Genomic DNA, 20,511 nt, shown 5'->3' with positions numbered 1-20,511 from the left:
TGAATGTTGAACTGAAAATGGGGTTTACTATATCTACGTTGGTCCCATGAAATCCTTCGCATTTATTATACGAGATTTATTATTATTTTTGTTGAGAGGCTATTATTATTATTATTATGTGAGTTCTCTATTTATTTTATACTTTATCCTACCATTTTTACATTTGGTCCCTTCATTTATACCTACAGCTCCTCTCAATTTATCCTTCAATACCACTTAATTGAATTTCGAATTTGATGTCCATTTATAAATAATTCTATTTTTATATAGAACTATATATGTGTGTATGCGCGCTTTAAAATATAAATATTGCACCATATATGAATAATAATTTTACACCAAAAGGAAATATCTCTTAATTATTTCTCCATGCAAATATTACAACTCTTTCATCAAATCCTGATTTTGAGTTAAACTAACGTTAGCATTTACAAAACATTTTAAATCCCTAAAATCTCACAATTTTATCCCATTGTAATTGTATAAAGACTGAAATTAAAATTTTTAAAACGATGGGAATTACTAAAAATAAAAAAAATTCATAAAAAAATCAAATTCAAGAGGATTTGGTGTTGTATAGTCTGATGGTAAAGAAGATTATTAAAAAGTAAAGGCATTATTTGGATTTTATTGTCATTGACAACAATTTCACTTACCTATTATCTATTATCTATTATACTGTAAAAAGGAAAAAAAAAAAAAAGAACTCAGTTGAAAAAAAAGATAAGGTTTGGGCTTTGAGACAGGAAACTCGTCCATGTCCGATAAGGAAAATTGCCCTTTCCTTTGCGTATTAACGGCAAGTATATTTTGGGCCACACTCGGCCTAATCCAATTAAGAAAGGCCCAGAAAGTAACCCAACGCGGCCCAAACTCTCTGGTCTTCGTTACTGTCAAGTCTTGTTTCTCAACGAAGAAACTAGCTTGTTCTCTCCATGGTTTTCCTGTTTTGATCTCTGAAATTCGCATCAACGATACAGTTTCTTTTGTTAGATCATATGAATTCTCACTTTAGACACTAATTTACAGGTAACACTCACAAAATATTCTCCTTTCAACAGCTTTCAAATTAGATCTGACCTCTCTCAGCCTCTTCTCTCTTCTTTTGTTGCTATGATCTGAACTAAATCTCAGAAAGTCAACTAAAGAGAAATGGAGTGGGCGACGGTACAGCATCTGGATTTACGCCACGTAGGTCGAGGTGTTAATAAACCATTGCAGCCTCATGCGGCTGCGTTTCACCCAACTCAGGCTCTCATTGCCGCGGCGGTCGGTTCATACCTGATCGGTAATATTACCTATTCATTTACTGAATTTTAAGTTGTTTTGGATTTTGGAGTCAGACAATTTGTAAGTTTAACTAAGCTTAATTTTGTGCTTTTGATAATCTATTCCTTTATTTTGTGTATGCAGAATTTGATGCATTAACAGGAAGCAAACTCTCTACGTTTAACATTGGAGCACCTGTAGTGCGCATGTCTTATAGCCCTACTAATGGTCATTCTATAATTGCAATTCTAGAGGTTGGCTTGGTTTCTTATGCTGTCATGAAATTCTGATTGTAATGTTCAGTTATTGTACTTTTGATGTTGCTTATTTTTTATGGTTAATCAAAATTTTCTCCATGCTTAGGATGAAGTTTGTTGTAGTCTTAACTTCATTAATTTTTTTTTTTTTTTTTCTGTAGGATTGTACAATTAGGTCTTGTGATTTCGATACTGAGCAAACATGTGTCTTGCATTCACCTGAAAAAAGAATGGAACATATATCTAATGATACAGAAGTCCATCTTGCTTTGACTCCTCTTCAGCCTGTTGTTTTCTTTGGTTTCCACCGCAGGATGAGTGTAACTGGTTGGTTGGTTTGCTTCTTTCTTTTGCATTATCATTTATTATATTGCTTATCATTTATCATATTGTGACATTTCTATATTTGTTTCTAACTGTGAACGGTTTTTGCTTGAAGTTGTTGGAACTGTTGAGGGCGGAAGAGCCCCAACAAAAATAAAGACAGACTTGAAGAAACCTATTGTAAATTTAGCTTGCCATCCACGCCTCCCTGTTCTGGTAACATGTTTATTTGCTATAACGTACAAACTGCTTTTGATTACTTCTGCTCTTGTTGGTTATAGAATGGATTGGATGTAGACTGGAATAATATTGGTTTTAATTCCATCGGTTAATTAAAAAAAGAACTACAATTTGATCTGGCAATGCAATGGATCAGTAAGGAGGTCGCATCTAAGTCTGTATTATCAATCAATAAATTTAGGATCCGATATTATCTATTTTTATGTTGTATTGTAGAGCTACTTCCCAAATTTTATGAACACAACATATCTGAGAATGAAATGTTATGGTTTTCCAAGCATTGTAGATTAAAGATGTGTGCAAGTGTGTTGGGTGGAGGGATTGCCATTTGAGGCATCTAATTCTATCGTTATACATGGTCACCTGTGAAAAAAGAAAACTTGTTTTCCTGGTATGTATTGGAAGTGCTTAGGAAGGGGATATCATAAAAAAATAAGATGAGAAATGTAGAGATAATATGATTTCAGTTGAAGTGGTAGCAATGGCCATGCATAACAGTTGATTGAGCGCTGTTTTTAGCATGGAATGAAGTGGAAAAGCATTAGAAGTTTGCAAATATAAGTAACTTTTTCATAGATCTGAAACCATAAATGTACTTTTAATCCATTTTGTAACCAGATTTAAAGTTTTCTACTAATGTGTGGTGAATTTATGTACATACATGCATAATATCAAAATTCAGAGTGGATATTATGAGGCTTCATTCCAGGGGGTAAAGTTAACGATGGTCTTGCATTTGACTCTTTTCAGTAAAAAGAGGAAGGTTGGATGACTATGATTCATTTTACTAGTTAATATCATATAGTAACAGAACCTTTTACCAGATCTGAATCATCAGACCAGACTGGTTGATTCTTTAGTTGATCTGATCCATTGTAATTCATGCCAGCTTAATACTTTTTCCAAGCTTCTTTACTTCATTTTGATGAATATTTTTGTCAATTATTGTGTTTGATTTTTTATTATTTCCTGCAGTATGTGGCGTATGCAGATGGTTTGATTCGAGCATACAACATTCATACATATGCTGTTGCATACACACTACAACGTAAGATATCAATGGTGCTGTTTCTGTATTTTGAATCTTCCTTTTTCAAAGAAACTTTGAAAACATTTTTATTTTTTTGTTCGATGATGTTGCAGTTGATAATACAATTAGGCTTATTGGTGCTGGTGCATTTGCTTTTCATCCAACATTAGAGTGGATATTTGTCGGTGATAGGCGGGGTACACTTTTGGCATGGGATGTCTCAACTGAGAGACCTAGTATGATTGGGATGTAAGTTGTTTCCACTTATAATGGCCTTCCCTTTGGCAACACTTGCTATGTCGCTTTTTCATCTTTCTTTCCTTATTTTTCTAATCAATCATTGCCTCTTTGTTGGTAGAATAGAAATAGGAAAAGAAACAAGTTTTTGTTCCTTAAAAGAGAAAAGAAATGGGAAATTTTGAGGAGCTTCTTTCAGAGATCTTCATAGAAGTTATTGTTGAGGGAAAAATTGATACTAAGCTAATTCATTAACTATTGTATTGCTGTGTGCTACTTCCTAATTCTTGCTGAAATACCGGAGGGCTAGGCTAATAAACAAGCAAAAGCTCTTACCTCCCTTATTCCCTTCTCACTGCCAAAAATACAACACTTCCATTTGTCGTCATTTTCATCTTTTCTTGATCTTTTGAGAAATGTCTGGCAGACTTGTAATTTCACTCAGCTCTTTTAGTAAGGTTGTGGCAGTGGCAATTTCGCTAGAGAAATCAACTTTTTATCCAAGTGAAAATTCAGAGCATGAAATTGTAGTGTAGGTGATTATGTGAGAATATATAAATAGTTGCAATGATGAATAAAATCTGCTTGTTTAGATTTTGGAGTGAGTGAAGTCATGGGGTCAATCTTAAGTTTCGATTTTGGCTGTTTGAGCCCTTATCGGTATAACTTGCAACCTTTGAATCATACATTGTAGTTTGACAATTTGCAACATAATTTTGAGAACTGCAATATTATGATGTTCACACATTGGGCTCTAGATCATGAGTGTCTAAGTTTGGGTTTTCATAGCAGCAACTCGGTGTGAAAATGTTAAAAGAGTTGCACTTCATAATTGTCCATCTATTGGAAGACTCTATTTTGGTGAGCCTATATCTGGGAAAAGCCTGAAGGCTTGCTGAAAAAGCATTCGAGACTAATGCTTCCATTTTCCAATTTTTCTTTTAACGATTTCTTTGGTTACCATTAACTTCTTTTCTAACAATGTACTTTATTGTAATGCAGTACACAAGTGGGCTCTCAACCAATCACATCAATTGCTTGGCTGTCAAATTTGCGGTTACTTGTCACAGTTTCAAAAGATGGAACTCTTCAAGTGTGGAAAACACGAGTGATACTTAATCCTAATAGACCTCCAATGCAAGCAAATTTTTTTGAGTCTGCTGGTTAGCTCTTATTTATTTACTTCTTTTTCTGGAATACCATTTGTGCTTCTGTGTTGACAGAATATGGACTATGCTGACATAGGACGGCAAGAAAATTAGGTGAATGGTTGTTTAGGTTGATTTTAAAGCTATAGTGTTAGAAAATTTGTGGATAATTAGGGTTTGCAAAATGGTACAATAATGAGTCATAAGGGAGGGAAAGAAATGTATTTGGTCATAATATTGTTGAGATAATTAAGGGTATAAAATTTATTTAACCTAGACATATCCAACTACGGTTTCCCTCTATTTTCCTTTCCTCCCACTTTCCTCTTTCCCAAACAAAGACTTAGGGGTCAATACAATTCGAGAAAAAAGTTTAAAATATTTAGTTTTTTATTAGCATGGGAACTTTTTCTGTCAATTTTCTTTATATTATTAAACGAAAATAACCTGTTCTATTACTATAGAATAGACAAGCAACCAACGCACTTTCTTGGGAGTTGAAAGAAGTAATGGAAGAGTTGAAGACTGTCAATGTTACACCTCATAAAAGAAGACAACCAAAATCAACAGACTTCAAAGAATCTTGATTGATGTTTCTTAATTGTAAATATTCATGCTTCTGGTTTTATAATATCAATGGAAGATGATAACTTGGTTTTCTTCTGCACGTTTTTATGCAGGGATTGAATCAATTGACATCCCTCGAATTTTATCTCAGCAGGGTGGAGAAGCAGTTTATCCTCTACCACGGATTAGAGCTTTAGAAGTTCACCCAAAATTGAATTTAGCAGTTCTGCTGTTTGCAGTTAAGATAAATAATTTTATTTGTCAGAGCTGAATTATTAATCACTATTGAATGAATTAAAGTGGGTATTCCTTTCTTATTACTACAGAATATGGTAGGAGGTGACAATTTAAAAAATAGGGCTGCATACACAAGGGAAGGAAGGAAACAACTCTTTGCAGTTCTGCAAAGTGCCAGGGGATCTTCAGGTGAGCAATTATTTAAGTCTGGATATCTCTGGACATTTTGTTGCATTGTTTCTCTAATCTGTTATGTCATTATATGCAAGTTCTGAAGGCTTTGCACGGTAGGGATTTTTTTTTTTAAAATGCTGCCAATATCCGCTTTATCTTGCTTTGTACTCCATTTTGGTATCTTATTTTACTCCATTATGTGAATGGTATTACCTAGAACAACTTGTGTAGCATAGATTGGAGAAACCTGTCTATGCACATTTCTGTGTTGAGCTAAGCCTTGAAAAATTGGGGTAGATGTTCAAAGGAAATGAGAGATTAGGTTGTTTGGAGAGTAGGGCTGAATATATTTTGGTTTGAGACTGGTGGTATTCTAGGATGAGTTGCAGGAAGTCTATCAGCAGTGAAGATATGATTTAATTGTTGCATTTTAGCAAAGTTGAAGTACTTGAAGATAAAGTGTCATTAAATGGTATGGATGTATTGGGCATATGCCAGAAAAGCAAACAGCTGCAGATATTATGTAACAGTAGCTAGTATTGTGGATGTGAATTTTTATTGAGACCCAAAGATTTTGCGTTTTTGTGCCTGATTAATTGTTCTATAGTTAACAACCCTCTGCTATTATAACAAACTAGTTAACGCTTGTGCACTACACAATTTTGTATATGTTTTTATGTGACAGTAATTTTTTATTAACTTTAAATTATATATTACATTCTTTTTGCACTTGTAATAATAAATTACAAATTAATTAAGTTACTTCATAGTTAAATAAATATTAATTGAATATTAAGCTTATGTTTGGCAAATCTTTTAGAACTTTGGATCTCAACTCGGCTTCTTTTTTTATCATGTCATAAATACTGTGGTGTTGTGCTTTGCTCATGTTTGCGCATGCTAATGGTAGATGTGATTTTCAGCATCTGTTTTGAAGGAAAAACTTGCATCCTTGGGCTCATCAGGAATTTTGGCTGACCACCAACTTCAAGCACAACTGCAAGAACATCATCTGAAGGGGTGAGTTTTTGAATAATCATCTGCAAGTTATATGGTTCTGAGCAACAAAAGAGTATGTTAGATCATGTTGATGTGAAGTAACTGGACTTTACTGCTAGTACTTTTGTTGTGTTATGGCCTTTGATATTGTTGCTACACAATTTTCTTATATTGCTAATTGGGGTTTTTATCTCATTATTTCCACCATCTCGTGAATTACTGATGAAATTATTGTCCTCTCAGCAGCCAAAGTCAGCTTACGATTTCAGACATAGCAAGGAAGGCATTCCTTTACAGTGTATGTTACTGTCATTATATTTATATTTTTCTTCGTACTCTTTGGTATAGTTTGATATGATGTGATTGAATGTAATCAAGTCAAAAAATATTAATTTCATTTTTCTATGGAATTTTTTATTTGATTATATTCCATTAAATTCAATTATGTTTCGCCTTTTTGTTAAATTTATGCCTTGTGTGTGACAAAATGCTAAATGGTCATAGTTACTTATTTTGAGGAGAAAGAAAATGAAGAAAAGGTCATTGACCCAAACTAAGTATCTTCTGTATCACATTGTATTGGTATCTGATATGTCAAAACTCTGATATGGCTAAGTTTTAGAGTAAATCTATCATAGAGAAGAGAACAACTAAATAATAGTTCTGAAACATGTATTAAGGTATGAATCTTTAAGTTCATATGATACCACCGGAGTTAAGCAGAATTTGTTGACTTGACCACTAGCATGGAATACCTCTTACCAGCCAGATTATGATTAATATTTTTTGTTAACAATCAACAATTCCTTTATGGAATTGAATTCGAATATGCGCTCAATTTTATTTGTTTAGTTTGTATTTTCCGTCTATTATGTTTATTGTATGATCAAGATGTAGTTTTGGAACCTCCCCTGTTTGATATGAAATTCTTCATATAGTTCTCCAAATTGATGTGCTGTTGATTTGTGAAACCTATGTAATTTTCATAGCATTTCATGGAAGGCCATGCCAAAACTGCCCCAATATCTCGGCTGCCTCTCATCACTGTTTCTGATACAAAGCATCAACTGAAGGACATTCCTGTTTGCCTGGTAACAAAATCAAAATATTCATATTGATCTTGATTTTCATTTGCCTAAGTTTGCATCTGAAGTGTTGGTTTTATTGGCAGCCCTTTCATTTGGAGTTAAATTTCTTTAATAGAGAGAACCGGCTACTTCATTATCCTGTTAGGGCTTTCTATGTTGATGGCATGAACCTCATGGGATATAACCTCTGTTCTGGAGCGGACAGTATTCACAAGAAACTTTATACATCGGTAATATTAACTTATTATAATATATTTCTTTTTTCCTTTTCAATAATGCAAACCGATGTGCTTCACCATGGATTTCACAAAAGTATTTCAATTACATGATGCTCTTTGTTTTCAAAACTATTTCGATGTTTTATGATGATAAAGTTTGGATCTTGTTTTCAGATTCCTGGAAATGTGGAATTCCATCCGAAGCACATTATTTACAGCAAAAAGCAGCATCTATTTCTTATCGTATATGAATTCAGTGGCTCCACAAATGAAGTGGTCCTTTACTGGGAAAATACTGCCTCTCAGTCAGCCAGCATTAAGGGAAACACAGTTAAAGGTTTGGCCTGCATTTGATTTATTTTTATATAGTAATATTACTACTAATATGTGCATGTAATGGATGAGAACCTGACAATTATTTATTTTACTGGCCTTTGACTTTCTAGGTCGAGATGCTACATTCATTGGCCCCAGTGAAAATCAGTTTGCAATTCTTGATGAAGACAAGACCGGGCTCGTTCTGTACATTCTGCCTGGAGGAGATTCAAAAGAAGCTGGTGAAAAAAATTTATTGCTTGAAGAAAACCAATCAGTGGAAGCAAATTCTGGTTCTCTTCGGGGTCCAGTTCAATTTATGTTTGAAAGTGAAGTTGATCGTATTTTTTCCACTCCATTAGGTGTGTGATGAAATACAACTCATCATCTTTAAAATTGCATCCATTAATGATATATCTGATTTAAGACTCATATGATTGCAGAGTCAACTTTGATGTTTGCTATTAGTGGGAGTCAGATTGGTTTTGCAAAGTTGGTTCAGGGATATCGCCTCCCAACTTCGGATGGTCATTACATACCAACAAAGATTGAAGGGAGAAAGTCAATCAAGTTAAAAATGAACGAGATTGTACTGCAGGTAAATAAGTTTATTTTTCATGAAAATCACAGGACATTGTCTTAAAAAAATAAGGGGAAAAGAATTAAAAGAGAAGATGAAATAGATTTAGGAGCCTTTATTGGGAAGCAATTCCTATACACATCCTTCAACAGATTAGAGGGGCATTTTTTTGGTCTGCTTTCTTGTGGGTCTTGAACTGTCAGGCTGCATCCTAATCAATATACGTTCCCATCCTATGCAACCTCTCAAGCTGTAGTGTTATCAATCTTTTGAAGACACTGATAGCCTGTGTAATAATATCACCTGTAAAATCATTTGTCCTAAAACAGTGTGATTTGAGGTTAAAGTAGTACTGTAACATAATTTTGTAAACAATACAATTATGCAAATATTATATTGACCTATTATTGGATCTTGTTTTCTTAAGAGACATTCATGCCTTTGTCGGTGAATTTGAATTTATTAGCTGAAAAACCTTGGTATTCATAATTTCTATAGGTGCACTGGCAAGAAACTCTTCGGGGCTATGTTGCAGGAGTGTTAACAACTCAAAGAGTACTTATGGTTTCTGCTGATCTTGATATACTGGCTAGCAATTCCACAAAATTTGACAAAGGACTTCCATCAATATCCTGACAAATTTTGTCTTTTACAGCTTATTTCTGCTATTAATTTCTTTTATGTGTAGGATTTAAGTTTACGAATATGTGTAAATACTTAACCTATGTGCACTTTAGATCCCTTTTGTGGGTTGGGCCTGCTCTTCTTTTTTCTAGTGCCACTGCAGTCAGTGTGCTTGGCTGGGATGGAACAGTGAGGACTATTCTTTCTATAAGCATGCCCTATGCAGGTAAATGTTTTTGCTTTTTGTGATTATTCGGCCTCTTTGATGTCATAGCCAGGCACTTTGCCTGCCTGGTTATTCAATTGCTGTTGTATGATTTATATTCTATTGATACTTTATTACAAGTCTGTGCTGTAGTTTTATTTTATCTGTTCCTGCAGTTTTGATTGGAGCTTTAAATGATCGATTACTGCTTGCTAATCCGACGGAGGTAAATCCAAGACAAAAAAAGGGGGTAGAGATTAGGAGCTGTCTTGTTGGACTCCTGGAACCTCTTCTTATTGGATTTGCCACAATGCAACAGACATTTGAGCAGACGCTTGACCTGTCAGAAATACTTTACCAAATAACATCCAGGTAATAAACATGCTATCTTTTTTTTTTTTTTTTTTTTTTTTTTTTGGTCAAAAATCGTCATACTCTCTGAACCTCTTATTGGATTTGAGTATTTGATATGCAAACATTTATGCTAAAGCTTGACTAGTGAGAATTACTATACCAAATATCATTAGAGTTTCCCTGTCTCGTATAATTGCTAAATCTAACCATTGTTTCATATTTAAGAAATGAAAATCTCATCACTGGACATATATAAATTTTAGGAACCTTGTGTGCTTCTCTTAACATGCCTTTGCTACATCAAGCATGAGCTGTTCATCAAAGTCTTTAATGAATCTGATTATCCCATGTGTTGTCTGAATGAAGGTTTGACAGCCTGCGCATTACTCCAAGATCACTTAATATTCTTGCCAGTGGTCCTCCTGTTTGTGGAGATCTTGCAATTTCGCTATCCCAATCAGGTCCACAGTTCACCCAGGTGAGATGAAAACCGACATTTTAAATACTTTCCATATTCAAGTTTCATCTACTTGTTTCTGAACAATTTGTATAATGAACATAGGTGTTACGAGGCACATATGCTATCAAAGCTCTCCGTTTTTCGACAGCTTTATCCGTTTTGAAGGATGAATTCTTGCGTTCTCGAGATTATCCAAAATGTCCTCCAACCTCTCAGCTGTTCCATCGGTTTCGACAGTTGGGATATGCCTGTATCAAGTAAGCAGATAAATGTTTATTCTGTTTTCATATGTTCGCTTATATGCGTGTTTAAATCTGTCAACCACACAAACTGTTGTGCTTGTACTTATTCATTTCAGTATTTAGTTCTTGATGCTGAGGGAATTTATCGAGGGGCTACTTGAACCTCTTATACTATATTCGTTCTAATTCTTGGTGGATAGTGACCTTTCGTATTATTCGGCTGTAGAAGGGCAATTTTATTTTTAAAGAAGTTGGAAGAAATCATTTTCGTGAGACAGTTACAATGAGCATTCTTGATGTCAGGCTCACTATTGAATGTCATTTCTGCATGTTGTCTTCTAATATCTGCTATGTAGCCCAGAATATCTGGGTGATTAATTCATCTAAACTATATGCCTGCATCTTATTCTTACAACACTTTGTTGCTTTATAAAGGAGAAAAAATAGCTATATCTTTTGGAATTTACTGTTTGCGATACATAGCATTCTCATGAATAATGAAGGATGCCCAGGAACCATATAATGTTGTGTGATCATAGAAGAATTTTATAGGTAGGGGAATATGAGATGTACATTTCTGATCTCTAAATCTTAGTATTCGTGTCATCTAGCATCTTGAAGCTTTTGATATTCAAGACACACATTGATGCTTGTCCCACTTATTTATGAGCCTGCTTTTCTTGTTAAATGCCCCAGTTGGTTGGCTTAATAACTTAACAAGTTTCACTCAAACCAAAGAGGGGGGAAAAAACCTTATAAATTTCAAATTGCAGATATGGCCAGTTCGATAGTGCAAAAGAAACTTTTGAAGTTATAGCAGACTACGAAAGCATGCTTGATTTATTCATATGCCACCTTAACCCTAGTGCCATGCGGCGTTTGGCTCAGAAGTTGGAAGAGGAGGGTGCAGATCCGGAATTAAGGCGATATTGCGAAAGGATTTTAAGAGTTCGTTCTACTGGATGGACGCAAGGCATTTTTGCCAACTTTGCTGCAGAAAGTATGGTTCCTAAAGGACCTGAATGGGGTGGTGGGAACTGGGAAATTAAAACCCCTACTAATTTGAAAAGTATACCTCAATGGGAGCTTGCTGCAGAAGTAATGCCATACATGAAGACTGATGATGGCACAATCCCAGCCATTATTACAGATCACATTGGTGTTTACCTGGGATTAATTAAAGGAAGAGGCAATATTGTCGAAGTAAGGGAGGATAGTTTGGTCAAAGCTTTTAGGGCTGCAGGTGACAATAAGCCAAATGGAGTTCCAAATGCCTTGGCCAAATCCATGTCTAATGGGTCAAAGGAATTGCCTGATGGTAATTCAAAGGCTGATTCCTTGATGGGTCTGGAAACTCTCATGAAACAAGATGCAAGATCATCTACTGCTGATGAACAGGCCAAAGCACAAGAAGAATTCAAGAAAACAATGTATGGTGCAGCTAATGATGGTAGCAGCAGTGATGAAGAAGAACATACGAAAACCAAAAAACTACAAATTAGAATTCGAGATAAACCACTTGCATCTTCTACAGTAGATGTCAATAAGATCAAAGAAGCAACGAAAATATTCAAACTCGGTGAGGGGTTAGGTCCTCCCGTGCGGACAAAGTCATTGACTGGCTCCCAGGATCTTGGCCAAATTTTATCCCAACCCTCTGCTAGTGGTGCAACTGCACCTGCTGCTGATTTGTTTGGTACTGATACAATATCGCAATCGGCACCAGTATCACAACCAGGACCTACAATGATGGGTGTGGGAGTTACAGCTGGACCTATTCCAGAGGATTTTTTCCAAAATACTATACCCTCCCTCCAAGTTGCAGCATCACTACCTCCTCCTGGAACATATCTTGCCAAATTGGATCAAACTTCTCAGCAAGTTGAAAGCAACAGGGTGGTGCCTAATCCAGTTGGTTCTTCTGTGACTGACATTGGTCTTCCTGATGGTGGTGTTCCTCCACAAGCCACTCAACAAACTACTCAAAAAACTGTCTCAATTGAATCCATTGGACTTCCTGATGGTGGTGTGCCGCCACAGGCCTCCAGTCAGCCTGCTGTCTCATCTCAGCCTCAAGTTCGGGCACCTAAGGGCCCACTTCCTTCGCAACCTCTTGATCTCAGTGTGCTTGGAGTTGCAAATTCTGATTCAGCAAAATCTCCAGTGCAACCTGCTGCTTCACCATCAGTGCGTCCTGGACAGGTGAAACTCCTATTTTTGTCTTCATAATTTAATTTCATATTTTCCTGTATTCATTCTGGTGCAATCCAATTAAACCAACTTGTAGCTGTTCTTCCTTAGGTTATTGATTTTCGGGCTTTTGAATTTAGCTTATGGCAATAATGTGCACACGTCGAGTGTTGGCTGCCATATTTGTTGGTTATGCGCAGTCAACAGATTTGTTAGGGACATCACTTGCATTTTCTAACTTCAATCAATCACTTGGCTTTTAATAGGTTCCCAGAGGAGCAGCTGCTTCAATATGCTTCAAAACTGGGCTTGCTCACCTTGAGCAGAATCAACTTCCTGATGCGTTATCATGTTTTGATGAAGCCTTCCTGGCACTAGCTAAGGATAACTCTCGTGGAGCTGATATTAAAGCCCAAGCAACCATCTGTGCCCAGTACAAGATAGCAGTTACTCTGCTTCAGGTGCTAGTGTTTTCCAAACTCCAAATAAAATAAGCGGCTATAAATTTTAATCCATCCCTGTAACAAAATATTCAACCCTTTCCATACTTCCTACTTTAACTTATAATGTTTACGGTTATTAAATTAATCTTATTTAAATTCAACATTGGGGTTTTCTAACCAAGATAAGTACCCGTTTGCACAGGAAATTGCACGGCTGCAGAAAGTACAAGGCCCGAGTGCACTCAGTGCAAAAGATGAGATGGCAAGACTGTCACGACACCTTGGTTCTTTGCCTCTTCTAGCAAAGCACCGAATAAATTGCATCCGAACAGCAATTAAACGCAACATGGAAGTGCAGAACTTTGCTTATTCCAAGCAGATGCTTGAACTCCTGCTGTCCAAAGCTCCACCGAGCAAGCAGGATGAGTTGAGAAGCCTAATTGACATGTGTGTTCAGAGGGGTTTATCGAACAAGTCCATCGATCCTTTGGAGGATCCATCCCAGTTTTGTGCTGCTACGCTTAGCCGCCTTTCAACCATTGGATATGATGTTTGTGATCTCTGTGGAGCCAAATTTTCTGCTTCCTCTTCTCCTGGATGTATAATCTGTGGTATGGGCAGCATTAAGAGGTCAGATGCAGTTGCAGGGGTTGCAGTGTCAGTACCTACTCCATTTGGATGAGTTCTAGACAAGGGAAAGTCGTGCATCATCCAGCCAAAATGAAATTGCTCCTGCAGAAATGTTTGTCAGATAAGGTCCCCACCGCTTGAGCACAGACAAGAAGCCAGCAATACCTAGTTAGTGTATATTTGTATCATTTATCTGTTTCTTTGCATTGAACGTTTTATTTCTTTCCTCTCTCCCATTTTCGATTTTTTTATTTGATAGTTACCCATCGCTTATTGCGGGTTTATACCTCCTTTTTCTCACAGCACACCATCAATGTAACAGATTCACAATTTTGTAGAAAATGTACTTGTGTTTTGTGGTGATGCAGTTGCTTGAGTTTGAAATTTTGGAGTTAATACCTATTTCTCTGAACGTAGAAAAGTTTTTGTAACAACATTCATGGTAATGTATTTGACGTGGTTTTTCCTATCTTTATAGGGAAGTGTGGGAGAGATTTCTGTCAATGTACATCATGATTATTGAAAAGAAATACATGATTGTCTTGATATATTATAAGAACTAATGGGTTTCTACTTATCGGGTTGATCAAATATAGGCAACGATGGAGAATAGTGTGCGTTTCTGTTTTATATTTAATGATTCTTTTTTTTTTTTAATTTGGTGCAAATATATTAAATGATTTTTTTTATTCATTGGGAAGCTCAATATGGCCAATTGAATGTCCATTTTTATTATTTTTAATTGAATTTTATTTCTGGTAATTTGAGAAATCGGGGTTGAAACGGGTAGTTTAATAATATTGCATAAAGTTAATCAAAGAAGCAAATTAATCATCTCCTTATACCTCTCTAAATTATCTTTTTATCTATTAATGTTTTCCATTTTTGATGTTACCACTCTAGGTTTTAAAGAATGCCATAGAACTGTATAGCTTTATGTGTGTTCCTAGCTAGTGGCCAGCACAAATAATCATGCATTTGCTGGAACTTTCTCTTTTTTGTCATGTATGGCCAGAAATGAGGAATTTGCTGTTCATATTTTTTTTTTTTTATTGTTTGTTAATTTATGGCCATTGAATTTCAATTTAACTATTGCCACTGTTTCTGCTCCGTCAAACTTTACTTTGGTCCTGTTTGGCTGGCAACAATTTCTGATAGTGTTTAGTATTTTCAAGGTTATATGTCTTTTTGCAACCTATTCAAGTTCAAATCATTTGGACATCTGAAAGGTCATAATCAAGAAGCACCGAGATCCCAAAAAAGTGTTTCTAGTCAAAACACTATTTCTAATATTTATATCATTTTATGCATAGTATTTAGAAATTGAGAGGCCATATCATGAAATGTTACTCCTCCAACATGTAACAATTTTTGAAATAGTATTTAATATTTTAATTAGAGTCAAAATACTACTTCTGTTGTCTTTATTGTTTGACCATATAATACATTACAAAACAACACTCAGACAGCTAAACTATTACAATTTAGAACTGAGCAAGGTTTAGTTCGATTACAAGAAACCAAAGCAAGGTATGGATCAACTTTAGTGTAAGACAGGCAGTCCCAGTCCAAATGATAATAAAAATTAGAACATCTAATGAATGGAATGAAATTAATAGTATTTTGTATTCCTGATGTACTCTTCCCCAAAACCAATTTCTAGTGTAACAATAACTGCAAGCTAATGTTCAAGAAAGTACTAATCCTCCCCACAACTGTTAACAAAGGAAGCACTATGTATTTACTTCTGGTGTGTCTATAAGTAACACAAATGTGATTTTTTTTTGTTTTTCACCTGTGTAAAAGCAACCTGAAACTAAAATCATATGGCATAAATTGTACTAGCTGTGAAAGAGGCTCTCTTCCCCTTCTTTCAAGAGATTTAACAGCTTCATTCCTGTGTTCATCAGGTAGCTGCAGACAAATCCAATCGAGCAACGATTCTATATCCTTCGCAAAGTCTAGTAGATACCAATCTAATAGCTTTGGAATTATTAATTTGTTTGTCTTAGAAATCCCAATTGCTGCTTGTAAATAGTCTCTTTTTGCTGCTTCTAACTCCTCTTCAACATTGGAAGCTGTATATACTCTCACCTGCATTTTCAAAGTTGCAATAATCAGTAAGTACACGATACAACACTAAGATGATTCTTGAACCCAACAACAATATCAAACAACTAGTTTCAGATTAAATTTATCAAAAAATGCATCAAATGCTAATTAGTTTTAGCTCAGTAGTTCTGAGTCATCTCCAGAGCTATGATCGAGGCTGCCAGTTAAAACCCCAGTTGGATCCTAATCAATATAAATTCTTTAAGAGTCAATTAAACATCGATAATCACAACCTGCAGATTCCTGTCTCAGAACCCTTACGAAAAAAACCAAGGAGTATTCTTTAGGAAGAAACATACAGCAGGGGATGACCAACTTCCACAGGAGAGAGCAAATGTCACCAAAGGTTCAGACCACTCCAATCCGAAAATGCTCTGTGCTCTCATCTCCTCATTTTTTGCAGCTTTTGGACATGTCTGTAATATTTTTCAACAAAAAGCTTCAATTATAAGGTCAGTGCAAAAATGGTAAAGAATAAGCAATAACAATTCAATCTACTGCACAGCAAGGAAAGATTGTAGTTGTGATTATATGAACTTACAAATTTTAAATGATAAGGAAGCCTCAGGATGAAATGCTCAATGGTAATCGCATTTAGTATCTGTCCTCCTACAGATATTGTTGCCTGAAGGAAGTTTAGTGTGAGTTAACTGAACCAAATTAAATCATTATCATCCATAGCCAACATATTTATATTCATAAAATTTTCTGAAAAATTAATGAAATGAAGCCAAAAGGTAATGCTTACTGCCTAGAATTGAAATTTCAAAACAAAATATAGAATGTGAATTAGCGTTTACAGAAACTCTACTGAATATAAGCAATTGTCCAAGTTTGGTTAAACCATGAATATTGGAATTTTAAAGCATGAAAATAAATTTATTATAATAGAAATATTTCATTATAAAAATGTAATGATAAGGAGATCATACCTTTTGCATTAATGCTACAACCGTTTCAGGAGTCTTGGGTATACCATGCTCCAAAATTGCCTGAAAGATTAATAGATATACCTCAAATTAATTATCAACCTTATCCTACCGATATTGGCAAAGTCAACTTTATTCAGGATGAAGAGAATACTTACATTCATGATACAAGAGTTATAAGTGTTTATCCAGAAAGCAAGTTTCTGCTGATGGGTAAGACCCTCTAAATTTACAGAGGCAAGCTTCCCAAATAGGAACCTGAATGTAATTGTATAAACGAAGTTAATACAGACATTATTCATTTCAACTTAATTTAGAATAATTAAAGAACAATAGAAACACTTACTTTAGTCTATGAATCAAAAACAAGGCATTTGTTGTGCGGTTGAGATCAATTGAACTACTTTCAATTGCACAAAGATGTTTATAGGGACCAATATCTCTACTACTGGATTCTCCAGAGATATCATAAGGATGCCAAACCTCTCTTTCTTCATTGCTCTTAGGAGAAACTAAGACTGATCGCGAGCCTAAAGTCCTCAATTCTCCTGTTTTTTCCTTAGATGTGCTTAACCTTAACAAAATGCTAGACAAGCACTTCAATATATCCTCAGATACCTTATTTGGTGTGACTGTGATGTTATTCTCTGTTACTCTATCATCTGAATAGCCAGAAGAGCTTTCTTGTGCTTTTTCATGGTCTAACAATCTGCACTCTAACTAAGCAACACAAAAATAACAGTTATAAGGACCAAAATATAGTAATGCAATAACTTAACTCTCTACAAAAACTATTGATTAGTTCTGTGCCCATACCTTCAAAGGGTCCAAGCACTTCTCTTCAAATTCATGCTTGTTTGATGTTCTCTTTATTGGTGGAGTCACAATTTTCGCAATTTTCTTGACTGGAGATTGCTTATCCTTCACTGAATTAGTACATGACCTATTCTCCTTTCCTCGTCCATCATCAATCGGAAATGAAGATGAATTGGGTTTACAAGAAGCTTGTTTCCCGTATACAGGCCTATTAGAAAAATATGTTGATCGATCGAATACAGTGTCCGAAGACAATAGCTTTCTACTTGAAGTGCTTCTAGCAAGAGCCGGTTGAGGCCTAGCTGCAAATGTAGCAGAATTGAACTCATTATGTGATAATGATTTTGATCGTGCATGTTTCGGTCTTGTAATTGAAGGTTGGTGTTGTTGGTCTATTGCATCATTAGAGTTCTCTACATTCTTCTTAGAAGAGATGTACACAGCTTCCTGATACAATCCCTGTCGAAAATTCACAACTTGTTCTTCAAGGCGAACAACTTCCTCTTCTAAAACAGCTACTTCAGCTAGCAACGCCAATGTCTGAAACACAAATAACATAACAGAAACCCACATTACTCCTCTCTAATAGAAATTTCAAGAAACAAGAACTTTCTCAAAATTCAAGTTAAATTGATTTGCATTGGCATTAGTCTAGTAACCCAATTCTAGTAGAAATTTCAAGAAACAAGCACTTCCTCAAACTTCACGATTAAATAGGTCAGGTCAATAGAAATATGCACCACCATTGTTCTAGTAACTGGCGAGTATCTGTCCATGTAAAAACTAGAATTCAAATGCTCAAATCCTGACAGTCCATTCACTTTTAAGACTTTTGATGTACCCAGAAAAAAGATGCATATGTGTATCTTCCATTTCTTTTCTTGAACAATTCCATTTATGCCACTGATCCTCATCAACACTTGTACATAGAGAAAAGATATAATAAATAGAGTAGGGAAACTGCACTTACATATGGAGGAAGGTAAGGAGGCAAGCGAGGTAGAGCACCCAAAGGCCTAGTAAAAGCTCTCTCTAATGCTCTGTGAACATTCTCTTCCTGTCTAAGCTTCTTCTTTAGCTTATCAACCTGCAAATTCGAGACAATAACAATCAAATTGAAAAGCCCATTTAGGTGATAGTAATTAACATGATATAAAGAACAGAACTATTGAATGGCCTTATAGAGAGAGAGAGCGATTTCTTTATTATTACATCTTGTTGTAAAGCCAACTTCCTTTCCCTGTTTAATCTACGCCGATTAACTGCATATTTCTGGGTACCCATTGCTCTGCTTCCTTGAGTCTCCATCTTCTCCTTCTTTGCAATTTCAATAATAAATGCAGTAAGCAAATATTATTGAAGGATCAGAGTGGAACTAGAAGAGAGGAGGAAAAAAGCAAAAGCAAAAGTAGAAGCAGAAGCAGAAGCTATTTATTCTTTTCTTGAGATGAGTGAAAGAACCCAATGCAGATTTTTAGATCTAAAGTGCATACTTTTTTTATCTGTTTTGGAAGGAGATTTTGCACTCTGCAAGAAGAAATAAATCTTGTTTTTCAAAAGAATATGCATCTAAAATCAAGAAAAAAAAAAAAAACTAAAAAGCACTAGTCGAATTAAAGCCAACTAATTTTTCCACTTGAGGTAATTAATTGAACTTTGAAACCCCATTTCAGATTTTACAACTTCTCATTGAAAATGATCCCATTTTCAAACACCATGAAATTCTTGAATGCAACAGACAAAAACAAGAACTGAAGAGGAAAAACAAAGATACAAATTAATTACTTTATCATGGTTTAAAGGAGCTTTCATTGCTTGAAGAGCAGTGCGGACTCTAGTGTTCATAATGTTCCTCTTGAAAGCGAATCAACAATGCACCAAAATTAATTCTAACCTGAAAAGATAACTGATCGTAATAAATCAAAACTCTTGAAGGAAAGAAAGAAATAAACCAATAAAAGAACAGGAGGAAAAATTGCAGTATAGTACTTATTTTTCTTTTTCTTTTTTATTTTAGAGAGCGGGAAACTTGAAAGCAAAGAGAAGATGAAACAGAAATGGCTAGTGTCTCTCCGAGTGCATAGTTTAGTGTAATTGTATAATTTATTAATAAATAGAGAAAAGAAAAGGAGTTGGTGATATTTAACAATTTAAGATAAAGAGAAAAGGAAGATCTCGAACAGTGTGAGAAACTGTGAACTGAGAACTGAGAACTGAGAAGAAAGAAACAAAAAATGGCACAGCACAGCAAAGAAGAAGTATAAAAACGACAAGGATTCGAGCTAAAAACTAAAAAGCGTCATCCAAGAAACGGGTAACAGACACAGACAAAACATGCCTCACATCATTAAAATTAATTAAACAAATTATGAGAAAGACACCAACTCTAATCAAAACTGGAAAAGAAAAAACATTTGGAAATGTCATTTCTGAGTTTGAAGATCATAACAGGCTAAAAACAACGACTTACTGTAGGAGAGTTGTGTTTTTCGTAATTGACAGAAGTTCATTTTTGCATGCAAGTGTTTACAGACAGAGATATGTAGAGTTTGCTAGAAACTGTGGTTTGGGCATGCCATGTGTTTCTGTATCTATCATAAATCACAATCCAACAGTTGCCAACTCTACGTCCTTCTTACTTTCGCTTTATAAGTTACTTTAATAGAAATTAATATTTTTATTAAATTAAGTATGAACTTTAATATTTCACTTTTCATTAAAAATTATTAATTAATATTTATATTATAGATTTATAGATAAATAACTATGAAATTTGTAATATTCAAACTTAATTTAATAGAAAAATTTAAATATTTTGTAAAT

General features: G+C 35.0%; 2 protein-coding genes across 10 annotated transcripts; one reads left to right on the top strand and one right to left on the bottom strand.

Annotated features, from left to right (window-relative positions):
* Window positions 1-875: 875 nt before the first annotated feature.
* LOC105639681 (Transducin/WD40 repeat-like superfamily protein) lies at window positions 876-14,300 on the top strand. 3 transcript variants are annotated; one of them, XM_012223811.4, is made up of 25 exons: window positions 876-1,029; window positions 1,135-1,288; window positions 1,414-1,523; window positions 1,688-1,853; window positions 1,966-2,066; window positions 3,066-3,138; window positions 3,234-3,369; window positions 4,360-4,520; window positions 5,186-5,310; window positions 5,399-5,498; window positions 6,407-6,503; window positions 6,729-6,780; window positions 7,472-7,573; window positions 7,654-7,800; window positions 7,963-8,125; window positions 8,235-8,465; window positions 8,547-8,701; window positions 9,182-9,310; window positions 9,416-9,533; window positions 9,689-9,884; window positions 10,233-10,344; window positions 10,429-10,583; window positions 11,342-12,770; window positions 13,025-13,219; window positions 13,404-14,300. In XM_012223811.4, the coding sequence occupies exons 2-25, from the start codon at window positions 1,153-1,155 to the stop codon at window positions 13,881-13,883; spliced, it is 4,869 nt and encodes a 1,622-aa protein (XP_012079201.1). In that variant the 5' UTR covers window positions 876-1,029; window positions 1,135-1,152; the 3' UTR covers window positions 13,884-14,300. The 3 variants fall into 3 exon arrangements, with proteins under 3 accessions (XP_012079201.1, XP_012079200.1, XP_089575118.1); XM_012223810.4 differs by having other exon boundaries at window positions 6,726-6,780; XM_089718992.1 differs by lacking the exon at window positions 876-1,029 and having other exon boundaries at window positions 1,047-1,288; window positions 6,726-6,780.
* Window positions 14,301-15,416: 1,116 nt separating this feature from the next.
* On the bottom strand, window positions 15,417-20,286 carry LOC105639682 (ternary complex factor MIP1 leucine-zipper protein (Protein of unknown function, DUF547)). 7 transcript variants are annotated; one of them, XM_020681659.3, is made up of 11 exons: window positions 20,159-20,286; window positions 19,474-19,582; window positions 18,901-19,005; window positions 18,659-18,775; window positions 17,689-18,228; window positions 17,219-17,592; window positions 17,031-17,130; window positions 16,876-16,935; window positions 16,485-16,568; window positions 16,243-16,359; window positions 15,417-15,925 (listed from the first exon to the last, which is right to left on the bottom strand). In XM_020681659.3, exons 2-11 carry the CDS (start codon window positions 19,531-19,533, stop codon window positions 15,623-15,625), a joined length of 1,860 nt encoding a protein of 619 aa, XP_020537318.1. In that variant the 5' UTR covers window positions 19,534-19,582; window positions 20,159-20,286; the 3' UTR covers window positions 15,417-15,622. The 7 variants fall into 7 exon arrangements, with proteins under 7 accessions (XP_020537318.1, XP_020537317.1, XP_012079204.1 ...); XM_020681658.3 differs by having other exon boundaries at window positions 19,474-19,594; window positions 20,159-20,271; XM_012223814.4 differs by lacking the exon at window positions 20,159-20,286 and adding an exon at window positions 19,678-20,073 and having other exon boundaries at window positions 19,474-19,594.
* Between the last annotated feature and the right edge of the window lie 225 nt (window positions 20,287-20,511).

Source organism: Jatropha curcas, chromosome 3 (genome assembly GCF_041381405.1).
Source record: "Jatropha curcas cultivar XTBG-Jc1 chromosome 3, XTBG_Jcur_1.0, whole genome shotgun sequence".
In the NCBI taxonomy this organism is placed as follows: domain Eukaryota; kingdom Viridiplantae; phylum Streptophyta; class Magnoliopsida; order Malpighiales; family Euphorbiaceae; genus Jatropha; species Jatropha curcas.
Note: the sequence above shows the minus strand (reverse complement) of the source record. Positions and strands in the feature narration are given on the sequence as shown.

What these genes read in the sequence shown, in the direction of transcription:
- LOC105639681 (XM_012223810.4), top strand. Translation starts at nt 1,153, where the DNA reads ATGGAGTGGGCGACGGTACAGCATCTGGATTTACGCCACGTAGGTCGA. An exon ending in AAATTTTTTTGAGTCTGCTG is followed by an intron (nt 4,521 to 5,185) that starts GTTAGCTCTTAT and finishes GTTTTTATGCAG; the next exon opens with GGATTGAATCAATTGACATC. An exon ending in GGAAGGCATTCCTTTACAGT is followed by an intron (nt 6,781 to 7,471) that starts GTATGTTACTGT and finishes TAATTTTCATAG; the next exon opens with CATTTCATGGAAGGCCATGC.
- LOC105639682 (XM_020681659.3), bottom strand. Translation starts at nt 19,533, where the DNA reads ATGAACACTAGAGTCCGCACTGCTCTTCAAGCAATGAAAGCTCCTTTA. An exon ending in CTCCTTTAAACCATGATAAA is followed by an intron (nt 19,006 to 19,473) that starts GTAATTAATTTG and finishes GAAATTGCAAAG; the next exon opens with AAGGAGAAGATGGAGACTCA. An exon ending in CTCCTTACCTTCCTCCATAT is followed by an intron (nt 18,229 to 18,658) that starts GTAAGTGCAGTT and finishes TTTGTGTTTCAG; the next exon opens with ACATTGGCGTTGCTAGCTGA.